The 17,657-nt window shown below is 34.8% G+C and overlaps 2 protein-coding genes across 3 annotated transcripts in view; one reads left to right on the top strand and one right to left on the bottom strand.

Moving 5' to 3' along the window:
• acadsb (acyl-CoA dehydrogenase short/branched chain) overlaps positions 1-17,657 on the bottom strand; it is a 79,002-nt gene that overhangs the window by 24,813 nt on the left and 36,532 nt on the right. For both annotated transcript variants that reach the window (XM_028795237.2, XM_028795238.2), the window contains exons 3-7: positions 17,114-17,214; positions 11,654-11,860; positions 10,511-10,681; positions 3,732-3,857; positions 2,049-2,141 (exon numbers count right to left, since the gene is read on the bottom strand). In XM_028795237.2, the coding sequence (XP_028651070.2) occupies positions 2,049-2,141; positions 3,732-3,857; positions 10,511-10,681; positions 11,654-11,860; positions 17,114-17,214 (698 nt within the window). The remainder of the gene's footprint in view (positions 1-2,048; positions 2,142-3,731; positions 3,858-10,510; positions 10,682-11,653; positions 11,861-17,113; positions 17,215-17,657) is intronic.
• Positions 1-17,657, top strand: part of LOC127526696 (craniofacial development protein 2-like) — a 260,456-nt gene that overhangs the window by 219,221 nt on the left and 23,578 nt on the right. The window lies entirely within an intron of this gene.

Raw genomic sequence — 17,657 nt, 5'->3', positions numbered from 1 at the left:
ATTAGATTTCAAAAGTGTTGAATATGATGCGCAGACTCTAATTTAGTTCCCTTTTAAGAGGGCCAATGCTACGTATTTGAACTGAAGAACCATCATCTCTTGATAGGGCTACCTGTTGTCACTTCTCAGAGAACTAGCCAACAGTTCAGGAATATCTCAGCCAAGCTTCAGTTCCATCATGCCCGCTGTCCTGGAAGCAGTTAACCAATTGAAGAGGTGATTCATTCAGTTTATGTATGGTATGGGTGTACATACATAAAACATAACATTTTAAGCAAACATATAAAGGCAATTTGCCACAGTCTGGTTTTCCTAATATATTTGGAGCAACTGACTACACTTATATTGCAATAAGGGCACCAAACAAAAATGAAGCTGCTTTTGTTAACCATAAGCAGTTATATTCCATTAACACATAAGTAACCTTTGATGCCAAGATGGGAATAATGAACATTGTGGTTTGGTGGCCTGCATCAATCCAGATTTAATTCAATTTAAGGCAAGGTAGTGTTAGCACACAACTTGATGATGGTACTGTACATGATATCTGGCTTTTTGGTAAGGTAACTGGCTGAACCCTCAGTTTTTCATATGGCCTATACTATTCATTGTAACAACATTACACATGCCAGGTGATAATGGCCACCCGCTTGGATCCTGCCACTTTACACCTTTCCCTGACCCCCAGAACACAGAGGTGTTATAATGGCTTGCACGCTCTAGTGTACTCAGATAAAGGAGAGCAGCATAGGACTCCTCAAATGTACGTGGTGGTGTCTAGATGTGTATGGTAGGATGCTACTCTAGAAGCCAATTAAGGTCATCACTGAAATTACATATGTATGAGGTTAATTAGCATAGTTCATATATGGTTGTTTCAGGTGGCAACCGTACGGGGTTCAAGGGGTGTTCATGAGAAAACTGCACAAAAATGTATGAACAGCAGGTGTTAGTAATCTGATTTTTTAATTTTTTTCATACGCTTTTATCTGTGTCAGGCTCAAATCCACATAAAGTTTTATAAATGAGACCTGGTGACTCTCACATCTAGCTTGATTTTTTTTTTCTTGGAGGGTGGTGATTTCCCCCTCTTAACTGGAACGTTTCAATTTGGGTTTCAATTCGTGCCCTTTTGGTCTCATTACTTTAATCTGTGTCTGTGTAAGGAGATACAGGAAGAAGAACATTTAATGAAAGTATATAAATGAAAGGTGCTATAATTACTTTGATTGAGCAAACTGATTTTTTATTGGCTGAGTGTACTTCGTTAAAATAATAACGCAAGAGTGGTATGTATGGCAGCAACTGATGTTTGCATAATACATGAAAACATATTTAAAACATGCACCTGTAGGTGGTGCTCTAAGAACAACAAACAAAAACAAAACCTCAACAGAATAAACTTAATGAGAAAGATAACAAATAATGTATGGTAAGATCTATAAAATATTAGTCTATATAATAAAATACAGAAGGATTTGTTGATTAAAAGTGAACTTCCTGTATGAAAAGCTCTTTTTACAGTTATACAGGACAACATCAAAATGATGACAAAATCTAAATGTAAGTTTTCTGGAAAGATGATCTTGGGAGTTATATCTATAATAATCTTAAAGCCATGACTAGCATCTTTGAAATCCACAAGTATTTTAAAAACAACATTTTCCAGAAAAGAAATGATCAGGGAATATTTTTGTAATCATTAACCCAGGCAGCAATAATTTTAAACTACTGTAACCCTCAACGAGGTTTAGTTTCTCTTAAAAAGTTTTAGACAATCTATGAACATTTTCAAGTCTTGGCAGAGACCTATCAAGAAATACTTGCAGCTGCAAGAATAGTTTTACCAGATATATTAAATTATACATCATCTATGGGGTATGTGTTACCCCATCTATAAAATCATTCTATTAATTAAGTTTAAATTAAAAATCACAAAAAAAACGCTAGACAATTCATGAAAACCTGAAGCAATCGTTGGCAATACAAACATTTTTAGAAGCTACTGCATATTGTATCAATATTAAAAAGTAAAAACACACACAAACCTGAGCAGCAATCCCGATTCTGCCCCCATTCAGCATTCCAATAGCATACTTGTAGCCTTGGCCTAATTCCCCTAAGATATTGCTCTCAGGCACCTGTAACATTAAAAAAGGCAAAAATTACCAAGAACAAAAAAAGTAATTATGATGATGAGAAAAAAAAACTTTTAAGCCGTTATTGGTTGATAAACATGGCTTTGATTATATGAGATCCTCCATGAGTAAACACTGACTTCATTTCACCCTGAGCCGTCTTTATTATGTAGAGGAGATGTAAGAAAATTAGGTGCCAGAACAAGGCAGCCATAGAGAAAGGATGCCAACATGCCTCTGCCATATCCTTGGTAGACGAGAGACTAATATCGCCCATAACTTGCTGATAAACAGGTTTTTCTCTGAAGATGTGGACACAAGTAGTGAAGATTTACAGTTTTGTATTAGGGCATTTGCGATTAACAGTTATGTGCCCAGGGATGGCTCTTGCCATGTTAAGAACAGTTAATAACTAGATTTTTCTAAGTAAAATAAAAAAGCAAAGTCACATGCATCTACTGAACTGAACTTTCTGCCTGTTCAAAACAGGATGCTGCAGCTCTACTCTAAATGTAAGGAAATGGCCAGCAGAGGTCGTCACAACACTGAAATAAAACTCTTGCGGGGCAGGAATAAGCACCATTCATTATAAATTCCAATGTGCTATCCTTGCTTTACTGAGAGCCTAATCCTATGAATTTCATCTTTCAAAATATGTGGATTGTCTTTATTCCTCTGTAATTGAACATAACTTTGAATGATCTTAAATGCAAATTTTATTAATTTGTTGATTTAAAATCATATTTGTTTTGCATTACAACTTATGAGTGTAGTCTTTGCAAATGAAATGATAAGAAGAGAAAAAAAGAAAAAAGAATATACTGTATATACTAATACACCTTACAACATACAGTATATTAGTTTGGAGAACTGTAATCCCACATAGTGTTAGATTTTTCTTGATTTCTTGTTGACATTATTCTAATTGGTATAAAGAATGCTCTTAGATCATGTACATAAGCAAAATGAACATATTCAGAACAGAATGATATAATAAATGCTTAAACGTCACCACTCTGATTGGAAGGCAGTTGAACGTGAATGCATTTATGTTTGTGTGTGAGAAAAAGAGGAGTGAAAATGAAAAATGTTCACAATATGATGCTATGGTTTAAGAAAGTTTTACTAAATAAAACGTGAAAGATAAAAATGAGACAAATGGAATGAATTAAAATGCTACAATTAAACAACATGATTTCAAATTTTAATGCAACTTCTATTATGAGTTTTCACTTAAGCCTACCCCACCACGAAGATTATTAATTCACTGTGGAACATGTAAGCCTGGCATGGCAAGGTATCACACTGGGTAGGACTGCCACCGAACAGATCCGAGTCCTGGGTTTGAATCCCATGCCCAGTCACTGTCGTTGTGAAGTCTGCACATTCTCACTGTTTCTGCCAAGGTTTCCTCCAGGTACTCTGACATTTCTTCCACATTCCCAAAAACACACCAATTAGGGAAGTGCAAACCTTCATGAATAGACATGGCAACACTGACAATACCTAAAATGTTTCACATCTAAAAAGACAAAAGCTAAATACTACATTTTAAGCACATTTAGATTTAATGATTAAATATATCTTCAGTACCTTAACATTATCAAAGGTCAATGGACAAGTAGAAGATGCCCTTAGCCCCAGTTTGTTTTCCTTTTTTCCAATACTCAGTCCTTCAGTATCTCTATCCACAATAAAGCAAGTTATTCCCCTGTAGCCCTACATAAACAGAAATTTTACAATTAAAATACACAAACAGGCACAACAAAAACATTAAAAACAAATAATTCAGTACAGCAGAAGCCTTATTTTACGTTAAAAGGATCACAAAAATTGATGATTAAAGTGCACACTGTCTATCTTAATTACTAACAGAAGCTACCTTTTCTATATACTGTATATGGATTAATTATGTAAAAAATCAAGCCATAATGTATTTATCTTACAGGACAAATCCCTTTCGCTTCAGAAACATAGAATTTATTTATTAATATTTATAACCAGCTCTCTTTTTAAAGTAACATACAATACAATTTATTTTTGTATAGCCCAAAATCACACAAGAAGTGCCGCAATGGGCTTTAACAGGCCCTGCCTCTTGACAGCCCCCCAGCCTTGACTCTCTAAGAAGACAAGGAAAAACTCCCCAAAAAAAAACCTTGTAGGGAAAAATGGAAGAAACCTTGGGAAAGGCAGTTCAAAGAGAGACCCCTTTCCAGGTAGGTTGGGCGTGCAGTGGGTGTGAAAAGAAGGGGGTCAATACAATACAATACACAGAACAAATCCTCAATACAGTTTAAAAATAAAAATTTTAGAAGTACAGAGCAGAATTTAACAGTAGATGATATCACATAAGAAGATTTGGATATATTTAGAGTCCTGGAGACCTCATCCATCAAGTTGCCGCCCCCATTTGGCCATTCCATGACTGAAACAGCGCTGGGACAGCCAATCCGATGAAAGGACCCCTCCTTCCCATGATTCCTGAACAAATCATTATTAACAAATATGTACTGGAAATGTTACTGGAAATCTAAAAAACAGATTTTCATATTTTTATGAATATTGTACAAAAACATTTATTTCTCTTTCAGAGTATTCCCATATATTTTAAAAAATAATTTTGCAAACTCATACTCAGTTGCTTACATTGAACTAGCTGTACCCCGTGGCTGCTACCCTCTAATACACACGGAGATCTCTGATCTCTCTCTCAAACACGTCAAACGTTACTCCTTAACAATCTGTAGATAATAAAGTCTGTTGAACAAATAGGTATCGCTAGCTAAGCCGAGGCAAGGTGCACTCCAACACGTGGCGAGAGGTAGACCAATTCGAACAGAGGCTGGCGAGTGAATGAGGAAGGCCCCGCCCCCCTGCTCTCGGCCCACAGCCACTCTCTTGGATTTGCATAAATAGATCGGTACTGCAAGCAAACTATAGTACTTAGTGCGATAAGAGAAGTCGCAAAATCAACAGGAAAGTTCAAGCAAATTATAGAAAACAACCAGATATAAATCGGTTAAGTAATCCTCTTGTGAAAAGTGGACAGACATACAGACAGTACACACTTGGACAACAAAATTTTTAAAATCGTTCCTTAGCGAGCACCTATGGGTCAAAGGTAACCTACATTTCAAATTTCAAGTCCCAAGTCCTCATGGTTCGGAAGATTTTGTGATGAGTGAGTCAGTGGTATTTGGCTTTTGTATACATAGAAGATGAAAAAAGACATGTATTAAAAGGATGGCTCTGCAAAGATCAGAAGTGAAGGGTGGCATTATATTACCAGACTAACTAAAATCAAGATTTTAACCCTGAGTTCTTTTTCATGTACCTCTTTCTGGTGGTTTTGACCTTACAATTAATTGTAACAATGCACCATTCTGCTTTTTTTAAGCAATATACACTCAATTCAGCCTGTATTTTTTGATATCTACTTTATCATCCTAAACTCATTCATTCTATCTTCCTCCTTTTGCAGTTTCTTTGAATGTTCCTGTGTCTAGTACCTTAGAAACATTTTTTAGCATTTTGCCTTGCTATGCCATAGACCACCTTACTTTACCTTTACACTCTCTAAAGAATTTTATATTTCTCCACAGATGACACAAGTAGACCAAGTTTGTTGGTCCACTTTTATCCCATGAAATTATGTCATGACAACATTATCTTTTTTATGGATTTTATTTAAAGAAAACAACATTCCATACAATCAAGTCAAACTTAACAAACCAGAATACAACCCCAGAAAAAGAGATAAGAGCCATCAGTATGACAAATCTTTAAACACAACAAAAAAGGGAGAATGTCCTTTACCCAGATATGAATACTTACTCTGAAATTTGATAACTTAGATCTTGCCATATTTAAAAAAAAACACAAAAAAAAACAAAAAACAATTGAACAATTGTCCTCTAAGTGAGAATGTAATTTTTTCCCATTTTTAACATCCCTTATGAGGTGGTAATTAATAATTGACGAAGAGGCTGAGGTAGAATTTTGATGTCTCTAGCTTCTATAAATGTTGCTAATAGTATTGGAGCAAACTTATTTTAATTTTTTATAATCTTCCACTGGGTAGCCATCAGGGCCTGCTTTTTTCCCACACTGGACTGAGTTTATAGCATAATTCTGACAGTGTCAGAGGTTTATCCAGTTCCTCTACACTAAGAATATCTAGCTGTGGTATTTGTAATTCATCAAAAACTCATTAGACTGTGTCTTGTCTTCTTTAAACTGGGTAAAACTAAAGGACTTATAGTACTCTCTAAATGCGTGAGTTGTATTTTTATGGTCAATAATTTTATGTCCATCTGTGTTGGTAATTTCAGTTATTGTGTTGCAAACTCCTGCTTGTGGATTTGTTTAGCTAAGATCTTACTAGTCTTCTCTCCATGTTCATAGTAATAACGTCACAGTTTAAAGATGAGCTGTTCGGTTTCTTTTGTTGTCAAAAAGTTAGATTCTGATTGCAAAACCTGTCTTTTCCTATAAAGTGTCTTATTTGGAGACCTGGTGTATACTTGATCTATTCTGGTAATTTTGCTGATTAACTCTGATACCTTCTAGGTTTCAAATGTGTTTCTGTGTGAAAGATATGAAATAAACTGTCTTCTTAAAGCCTTCAGAGTTTCCCCAGAGTATTCTTGCAGAGATCTCTGAGGATGCATTTGTCTATAAATAACAATCACATTTGCTTAGAGATGAACTTTGTACAGTTCTCATCTGCTAACAACAAGGGGTTAAGACGTCAGCTACGAGATGAGTGTGTAGGGCATAGTGATTTAAGCTCCATGATCAGAGGGGCGTGGCTGGAAATAACAAAAACGTTGGACTTGAAAGATTTGATAGTGGGCAAAAAATTATTATTGATAAAGAAATAATTAATTCTTGAGTAACTGTGATGTACTGATGAGAAGAAGGAATATGCCCGAGTTTGGATTTAAAAATTTCCATGGGTTTGATAAGTTATGATCCATTACAAACTATGTGATTATTTTTGCAGTGTTTAATGTTATTGCCACTGTAGTTGAAGACCAGGTCTGGATTTAAAACACAATTAAAGTTTCTAGCCATTTTGATTTTATGAGTGATCACATTAGGAACAGAATGCAAATACATTTTGGATGAAATCTCTATCATCCACATTAGGTGCATACCTTAGATATATATCAAAATAACTTTGGATTTAAATAAATTACCCTTTGCCATGACATATTGCTCTTCTGGATCAGACACTACATCTGATACTATAAATGAGATTGTTGTGTGTATTAAGATTCACACACCTCTAGTTTTCTTTGTATAGCTGGAGTAAAACCTTTGGACAGTCCAAACTCTTTGCAGTAGAAACTAGTATTTACTTATTAAGTGAGTCTCCTGTAAAAAATATTATCGTGGCATTTAGACCTGTCAGGTGAGAAAATACCTTTTTCTCTTTAGATTGTTATTGAGAAGTTCGACATTCCAGCTCACAAAGTTCACTGGGTCAAAGAACAATTCTGAACTTTTGAGGGCATTTTGAAAACCTAAGTAAAGGTAGTATGTTATTTTATACAATAGCTTTAACCTTGATTTCATATTGTTGCCAGGTATTTTGGCTAAGGAGCCTAATATTACGTTTGCACTTAGCGTTGTTGGGGTAAAAAGGATAAATATGAAGTAACCTGAAAAAAAAATCAAAGTAGCCAAAAACTGAATGCATAGTTACAGCAAATGTGGCATTACAAATAGACCAAGTTGCAACGAGAATCTTCCTTGCATTACCAGGACATAATAGGATTTATGTTCATGTTTCAAATTATGTGGGGATCGATCTTTTAGCTTTTTTTCTGCTTCTTTAGGGGAATTAAAGATCATCAAAAATCACTTTCAATTTAGATAGAAACAAGAGGCCTTATCTGATTTCAGCTTTGTCTAAGTGCTGTTTAATGCAGTAGAATGCAGCTCATTCAGCAGATGTTGAAGGAGAGAAACCTGGGAAAATATGAATGCGTTATTTTCAAACATAATCTCCTCTTTCTGTCTGAGAATTGACATCAAATTTTATATAACCTGTAGTATGTGAAATGGACAATCAGGCTTCTCGGTTCTGTGGCATTCAATCCACATATGAGGTAAGCTGCTGAGATCTTGGTGTCCGATTTGAAGTCATCTCCAATTATTTTAGAGAACAATTCATCTATCAATTTCACTTGGTTTAGACTTTCAAGGATTTCAGGGAGACCTTCGATTCTAAGGTAGTTCCTTCTATGTCTATCTTCCAGCACAGCTAATTTATCACCAAACACTTTGCATTCGGATTCTACAACAGTTGCTTTTTTGTCAATGGTGGAAGTCAATTGTTCAACTTCTTCAATATCAGTCGTAAATGTTTGCTTAACTTCTTCAAGATGAGCACCAAGTACTCAAATATTATTCTCAATTTTATTCATATTTTCCTTTATTTTTAATCAATTGTTACTAGAATGTTTATCAAAGCTTACAGTAAAGTTATTGCTTAAACGTATATTCGCGTCTTTTATATCCTGAAGCAGCTTATCTATTCTTTTGTCAAGTTTGTCATTGCCCTTGTGTATATCCTCATTTATTATCATTATTTATTTCATTTATATTGCCCCCGAGTGTGGTGATCACTACCTTCAGCTCAGACAGTTAATTTTCATTTTCTCTGTGCACTAAAGGTGGAGCTGCAAGTCTGATTGGTATTGATGCTGTTGACTCACTCCATGTATTGGTAGTAGTTGACAGAACAGATAGTGATGCAATGCTCAGTTCCAATAACCTATGTGAGATTGGTGAATTCTCACTGCCCGCCTCACTCACAGTTTTGCTCCCACATTAGTTTTTGTCTGAAGCCAATGCTGCAGCATAAAGTCCCGGCTGATCCATTCCTTCGCTCATCTCTTCCAACTCTGGTAGGCTGTATTATGAACTTGATACCAGTTTAGACTTTAATGAAACTTTGGCTACCTTTTCCTTCTTTTTTTGAACCCTTGATCTCCTGCTCATGCTTTTAATTTACTTAGAATTAAATCCTCTTGTGTTGGCTAAATACAGGATACTTCAGAATAATATTAGAAAAAAAAAGCTAAATAACACCACTGCCAGCAGAGCGCCGTCCTAGATATCCATCTCTTACAATGGATGATACCAACTCCCATGTCACCAATACAGATAGATTCCGAGATATACATCCTCTCTAGGAACCACCTTCATGTTTTTTAACAAATCTCCTTAGGTCAATTAATCAGTTTCAAGCCAAAAAAAGAAATATTAAATAGTGAGGTTTGAAGGTATCGAAATATTGTGATTTGAACTTGCTATTTACCTAAATTCAGTTAATAATTTAGTTATCTAGTATATCTAAAACAATCATGAATTAAAAGCCTTCTACATGTTAATTTCAACTAATTACTATGCAATTCATTTAATGAATTTATAGTTCCAGTTACTTTAACAGTTGGTGGTCACGTTAATCATTCTCTTTATGATTTTAAATCTTTCTGCACCTATCACTTGTTTATGATTAAAAACTTCAGCTCCTTTAACCATTCTACATAGCATGCCCTGTACACTGCTCCTTGGATTTTCTCTGAAGCTGTTTTTTTCATAATGTATAGTACAGGAAAAAGCTGGACTAAATGGGGAAATTATATTGGTTTCTTTCCCAACCCCTCTTTCAAGCAGCTTTCCACAGAAGATCCCAGATAAAGGGGATCACCGTTTGTTTCTCAGTGCTGCCATAAAATATTTTACAATTGTAAAAATGCTCAATTAGTCAAAGGTAGCCCTTATTCATAAAAACATTTTTAACATACAGTTTAAAGTAATTGATTCTTTCAAAAAAGAGATAGGTAAATAGAAAGTTGCCTGAAAAACATTTAAAGTACTAAAATATTAAAGCCCTGTGGTCTTGTGTATTTTCCTTTAGTGGCATTTAAGATTCCTAGATTCTGATGACAACTGTTTGCTCACAAGGGTTTTAGGATGTTTTCCCATGTAAGTGGGGGTTTTCCCCCTCATGCAACATTTCTAAGGCCATCCTCTTAATCTCTAACATCTTATTGCTCCTACTGCTCTGTTAAACTTTTGCTAAAATTGCAATCAATTGCTATATAAGTTTATTGCATATATTATATTGTATACTTTTCCATTGTTTTATGGCAACAAATCTATATTAGTTTCTTCTGATGTTATTTTTTATGCTTTATTATTTTTGTCTAACTTGAAATAAATTATAAGATATATTGCAAAATTCTTTAAAAACATTAACAAATGCACAACCACAGTAAGTGAACACAATCAAAATTGTTACTAAATAAACTGAAATAAGTAAACATATTTTACATGGTAATGATCCTACTTACTGCTGAAGCATTAGCGTTGGCCATGACAAGAAAGACTCCGGCTTGCTCAGAATTACTTATCCACATCTTGGACCCATTGATGATGTAATAATCTTTGTGCTTTTCTGCCTTTGTTTTCAAAGAAAAGGCATCACTTCCAGATTCTGCTTCTGAAAGACAAAAACTGCCTATCTGCAACAGGCAACAACAAAAAGGAAATTCACACATTTGTACAACTAATGTAAAACTTCTGCATTATATATTGTTTTTAAAGTATGTTTATAAATAAACAGTATGTCAATAATAATAATAATAATACATTTTATTTAACTGATATCATTATATATTGTTCAGTAAATAGACACATTAAAAAGAGTGAATGACAGATCAGTTTAAGTACATTATAAAGCAGTTTTTTTTTTACATCCCATTCTTTCTTTTTTGTGCCATTACCCCAGCTACCCCTACCACCTAATCCTCCTTGCATCTCTTGCCAGGCTACTCTAATTACAACATTGTCACACAATAGGAGGGGTAGGGGAAAAGTAAAAGAGGGTGCACAGAGATGATGGTGCTGTTTAAACATTGAGTATTTTGTGCCTTTCCAACAACTACCTCTTCCAACAGTATTTTGATAGGTATTGTTTTTCATTTTTGTACTTTGACCTGCTTTTTTCATACATTTAGATTATGATTTTGTCTATTTTTTTCACTTTTTGGAACTGTTGTTTATGATCTAACTTTTTTGACCAAAAAAGTTTACATATCTTTTGCTCTATTGTTTATGTTAACTGAGTTTGATATTGTTCCTTCCAATTTTGTGAGAAAGATGAACGGTATACTTTCTTCTAAGGCTGATCTTTAAGGAAACACAAGCTGTATAATAAAGTTATTAAAACAAGACTTTTCTACGAGAGTAGTCACTAAATGATTAATTTTGTTGCCTCTACAAAACTGACTGTGAGGCATAGCACTTATATAAACATTCACACAATACATTTCTGTAGCTGACAGTTAATGCATCATATATTAAAAATAAACAAACAATAAAATGGTATATATTGCAGCTTCTACTGAAAAAAAACATACAAATCATTTCAATACTATAACAAAAATATATATTCAAGCTAATCTACATAATTAAAATGAGAAAACCTTTATTACCATGTTTGTAGCAAGCCTGGGGAGATAATAACTTTTCTGTTCTTCAGTACCGCATTTTCTAAACAGTGTATTGATGAGTGTATTCTGAATGTCACACAGGACGGCAACTGACGGATCAACCTTAGCCAGCTCTTCGATCACAAGAATTGATGTGAAGAAAGAAGCTCCAGTTCCACCATAATGTTCATCAATTTCAATGCCCATGAACTATAAAAAAGGGGATGAATCATTTAAAATAAAAAAATTAAAAATCAGCGAAGGAACAGAAAACTTGGAAAACTATCCCTGACTATCCCTAGATTATAAACAATTGAATAAAAAAATACTAATAGCCTGTTTCTAATGACAATTATGCAATCACTTTAAATTCAAAATACAAAATAAAACGAATTAAAGTTAACTCTGTAAATGTCTTAATAAAATACACAATGACAACTATTGAAAAGAGATTCTGATGACAGTTGTACACTCTTCAAAACTGGGTAAAAACCTTTAAAATGTTATTTTCTGTGGGCAAACACTTTTATATATATATATATATATATATATATATATATATATATATATATATATATATATATATATACCAATGCAATGTATTTTTAGCTAAAAAGCAGACAACAAAAACATTAAACATATTCAAGATTATGGGAGACTGTAAGAGTGTATTAAATCCAAATTTAGATAGGCCCTCAACAACTGTGATTTTACTGTCACAGTTTTAGATGTTAATTACACAGTTTACTAAGGATCATAATCATTCCTTGCAGTTTAAAATTGTGTAAAGAAGGTGAAACTCAAGTTAATGACTTCTTTGATAAAATACAAATACTACAGTCCATATAGCCCTGAGGCTCTCTAAAATTGATGATGCCATAAACCCACTGTAAAACAGTAAAGCTGCCTGCCCAGACGGCTATCCAGTGGAATGTTAAAAATCTTGGAACATTATTATCAGCAATGTGTGCTCCAGTGAAAGAAATTAAATTATTTTATTGTTTAAGTCATATGGAACAATTTCACATCTGATCTTGGAAAATATTTCAGCTAAAAGAAGCTAAAGGAAAGTGCTTTCCTCTGCAGTATCATATCTATTGTCAATTCAGGAATAATGCAATAAAATATTTCCAAAATCATTCTGATTTTTCATATGTTTAAAACTGTGTGACTTTATGTACAGTACACTTTTTACAGGATAAATGACTTACCGGAGGATATAATCATCCGATTTTTTATGTCTAAAACTGTGTGGCTACACTTTTTACAGGATAAATGACATACTGGAGATTTTTTTTTCTAAATCTAGATGATTTAAGAGGCAGATTACCTCAAACTGAGAAAAAAACAGAAATTCCATACATAATCAGGTAGATATGTTGCATGTCACTGAGTGAGAGCAAGACAAATACTGATTTCAGAGAAAACCTTGAGGTAAAGGTCAAATTTGTTGTGCTTGTGAAAAACAGACAAAGGTGAGTTGGGCAGGTGGAGTGAAAGGATAAGGAGGAGGAAGATTAGGTGACAGAGGTGGAAGGGATGTGGTCCAGAGTAAGAACGAAGAAGTTGGCCCACCACCAAAAATTCAGAAAAAAAAAAAATTAAAATCAGAGGGCAACCAGGCACCCTGTGTCAATCTGGAAAATGGCTGTTAATGTTGGTAATAATGATGATAGTGACAAAAATAAATAGGCCTCAAAGGCATAATTATGAGGTTTTTGAGGAAGGAGGAATTTTTCCACAAGAACTTTAACAAACTCACTTAATGCACTATTCATTTGGTGGTAGAATAAAATTTTAAGTGTTGTATATGTGAACTCTTTGTGGTTGTAACTTTCAATAACATACAAAGAATTTCTTTTCCTGATGTTTTTTCTTCTGAACAAGTTGTTCAGTACAAAATCAAAACATTACACAGCAAGTATGTAATGACTAAGCAGGCTTTTATCAGGTGCTTTTGTATATAATGCAAGAAACACCTGCTGTGACAGCCATGTCTGTCTGTCTGTCTGTCTGTCAGCATGAAACACCTTGGCGCCTTGTGGACTGATTTTGTGGAAAGTTGGCACACTTATTCTACAAAGAAATTTGGCAAGACAATTCAATTTTTGTTGAGATATCTTGAACAGACTGGACTGTACAAAATTTTGACATTTGTAAATCTCCCATTGAAAAGTACTGGCAAGTCTGTGAACTTGTCTCTCTATTATAAAAAAAAAATCCTGGAAAGCAAAAGCATAGCGACGATACGTGATCTTCTCAGAAGTTCTCGGAAGAAACTTAAAAGACCTGCGAGACAAAAGAGACTTGCCACGGAGCGTCTCGCGTGGACTGTAAACATGAGACTTGGTGCCAAGAGATTGTCCCAGGGCCGTCTCACGGGGACGTGGAACATGAGATTCTTGCAAGAGATGCCCTACTTACAAAAGATATCATATAAGAGCACACCCATCAAAAAACACTCAGTAGTGTAAAAGCACGTAGTACACAAATATCCTGTGCTCTCAGCACATATAAAGCGTATAAGGACAATACGGAGAATAGAGACACAAAGGCGTTGGAGAGAAAAAAAGGCAATTAAGTGATTATGAAAGCAGTGGAATTCGAAAGGCTCAAACAAGTGATGGCGCAATACACATGAAGAGAAAGGTACAGAATATGAAAGCAGTAAAATTCGAAAGTATTGTAGCGTCCCAGCCAGGTTGAGACCTTTTTGGTTTTAAGTGACTGTTCGGTCCGATTGAGGGAGGGCAGACTACAGCACGGAATACTGATAGCGGGGTATTGATTGATGCGGTAAGGGGGGGGGTGAGACCCGGGGGAGGAGGGGTTGGAGAGGTTGCTAGAAAGTTGTGTTTTGGGTTAGGAAGTCGGCGATTGTTCAAGTAAAACTTTCGTGACACTTTATCATGTCAGTCGCTACAGTATGAAAGAATATAGAAAAGATCGCATTACCGCAAACAAAAGGTGATTAATAATCAGAACCAGGTGTAACTGAAAAGATAGCAGGACAAACTGAGGTCAGAAATAAAAGGCAAAGAGTAGACAACAAAGTCTTTTCGCATTCGCATCATTCAATGCACAAAACGTGAATTTACACAATAATGGACCATACACTATGAGAATCTGTGGTCCCGGAATAGTTAAAGCAACGAAAAGTTGAATTTCAAAGAATACACAATTTGATCAGGTGTATATTGATGATCACGGAGAAGCAATGCAAATTTTAACAGGCAAAAAGAAAGGTAATATATATTTTCCGCGAATAACATTACACACCAAAGGAGATCGTGATATGCCATTCGTATTAAAATGTTTACAGTTTACCGTGAGAATAGCTTTTGCTATAACAATCAATAAATCACAGGGACAGACATTAGAAAAAGTCAAGATTATTTACTAGAGAAACAGAAACAATATTCTTATATGTTGTTTTGTCACAATGTGTCTCCAAAAAATATTGTTTTAATGAAGCTTTAAAGTAAAAGAAATTGAAACAATTCCAAAGAAAAAAAAATTTTAAATTGTATATCCGATTAACCAAACACAGGGGTTGGCGAGCGAAGCGAGCAGGGGGCGAAGCCCCCTCGTCTATTTTAAAACAAAGAAACTTTCTGTGTGACTTCAACTACAAATTAGTTTACCATTTCAAGTTCACCTTGACAGCAGTTACATCAACTTGCACGTTTTCTCTATTTTACTATTACTCGTCCAACAGTCACATGAATGCCTAATGCAAGTGTGTCACACACCAGGGAAGGTACGTGCATATAAGCAGCTCATAACACAGCATCTCTCTCTTGTTCCTTTAGGTAAGTAAATGATAAAATCAATTATTTAAGCATATACAAGACTGAATTGACTGAACTAATATTTTCTTCAGATTATTATTGCAAGGAACCAATGTTGTCAAACTGCAACTGAACAGTCTTTGAGCTAATTAATTAGTAAGGAAAGGTACAGCACACTAATTAACAGAAACGCAGGATGGGTTTAAAAGTGGACTGCAGAAGATATGGGGCAGAAGATCAAGACCACGCTGTGGTATACAGTTTTAATTAATGGTGCCTGTGGAGGATGAGTGTGCTGCTAATACCAAGTGTGTCACGCTGAAAGAGTTACTTAGTAGTATAACATATAACAGACTGAGAGTGAGTTACAGTTTATCAGTGCCCAAAGAGCGACTTTTGCTTCTGTTTATCTTCAGGTTGGAATTAAAATATTTAAGGCACGTGTCATCTTCGGTATTTAAGTTATACAAGAAGTTTGTTACTTTCCCACTTCTTACTTATTTATATAATATTAATGAATTACTACGTTTTAACTAATATTAATAAGTAGATGGGGAACTTACTTCAGTTGATATTCTTCTTTCATAGGGTTATATTGATAATTATTTTATGCTAATATTGGTCATTTTGTATTGTTATTTTTCTTTTGGTAGTTACTATTCTATTAGGTAAACTTTTAATCTCAGGCCCTCCACCTCTAAAATCCATTTTTACATCACTTGAAATGGAATCTGCTGTGTATGAAAACTTTTGAGCCACCACAAACCTATTTAAGCTAGTCTTTTAACTACATGACATTGTAAAGTACTGTTAAAAAGCATATCCTCTTTAATAAAATCCCTGTGTGCGTCCATGTGTCCGTGTCTTCTGGTGAAGTGCGCACGCGCGGGGCACAGAGAGACGCTTCAAAGCAGATGCTTCAAAGGACGCCTGACGCGTCACACAAGACAGAGAGGGTGGGACCTATAAAATATCGCGTGGCAGATCCAATCGGATTTCGGTAAATGAGGTAAGACCTAAAACAGAAAACACGAAAAATCCAATCAGTACTAAGACGCGGAGACCAGCTTCCCCATTGTTGTGCAAGTGTTCACTCTGAGGATGTCAGATTTGCAATTAAAAAGCTTGGCCCGGTAAAGTGTAAAGTAAAAGTAGATTTATTTTCGCGCACATTACATCAGTTGCTGGGGAGAATCTGCTGATTGCCCACTGTTGTCACAGAAAATTAAACGCATATTACGGAAAGCAAAGCAAGTATTACTGTCAGAGAAAATTACAGGCATTTTACGGAAAAAATTTAATGAGGTAAAAGGTCCCTTGCCATTTAATATAGACTGGTCCTACTAATGTTTATGGACTACTGTTCTAGCGCCCGTTATTGTAACGGGCTTAATGACTAGTATTTTATATTGTCTACTAACACCTATAAGTGCATTCTATTATTTCTATTATTTTTTAATTGACCCACTGTTACAAAAATATCTAATAAACAAAAATGTGGTAGTTGACACTTGATGAAGATACCTAAAATGATGTGAAATGCTCTAATTTTCATATCGTTAAACTTAGCCACTAAACGCGCCTGAATGTTACACCATGCGTACATTTTCTAACTTGTACTATTTTGTTATGTTCCTAATTAAAATTTAAAAAGTATGACTTGTGTACAAACCCCTTGTTCAAATAATCCATGTAGAACTGATTCATCCATGTGAGACTGCTCATCCATTTTTGACACTAATGGAGCAATGCGTTCCTGGGCAAACTTCTTAACTGTTAAAAAAAAAATAAAATATAAGGTTAGTGAAAACAGATCACAAAGAAAGTCCATGATCAAACTTTTCCCTCAAAGTGAACTCTCAACATTTTTCTTAAGTGTGTATTTAAACTAAGGATGCATGTCAGATTTCACATTTGTTTTCATAATTGGTATTGCTGATCTCAAGCCTTTTAAAGAACTCATCAGTGAGAATAGCAAAGTTAAACTGGTTGTCCACTGGTTTCTTTGATTACACTAGATTTTCCATTTTACCAGAATTTACCCAAGTTAAACTACACCATGATAGCATTTTTTCTCTTCTAAAGAATTCAATTATCTATTTATAAATGCAGGTTAGGATAAAAAAACCTAAAATAGTCTGTTTTACAGTGTATGAGCACCACTACTTGTAAATGTTGGCATGCTAATCATATAAACAGAAGCATAATGCTGAATT

The sequence above is a fragment of the Erpetoichthys calabaricus genome, chromosome 2 (assembly GCF_900747795.2).
Source record: "Erpetoichthys calabaricus chromosome 2, fErpCal1.3, whole genome shotgun sequence".
Lineage (NCBI taxonomy): Eukaryota > Metazoa > Chordata > Cladistia > Polypteriformes > Polypteridae > Erpetoichthys > Erpetoichthys calabaricus.
Note: the sequence above shows the minus strand (reverse complement) of the source record. Positions and strands in the feature narration are given on the sequence as shown.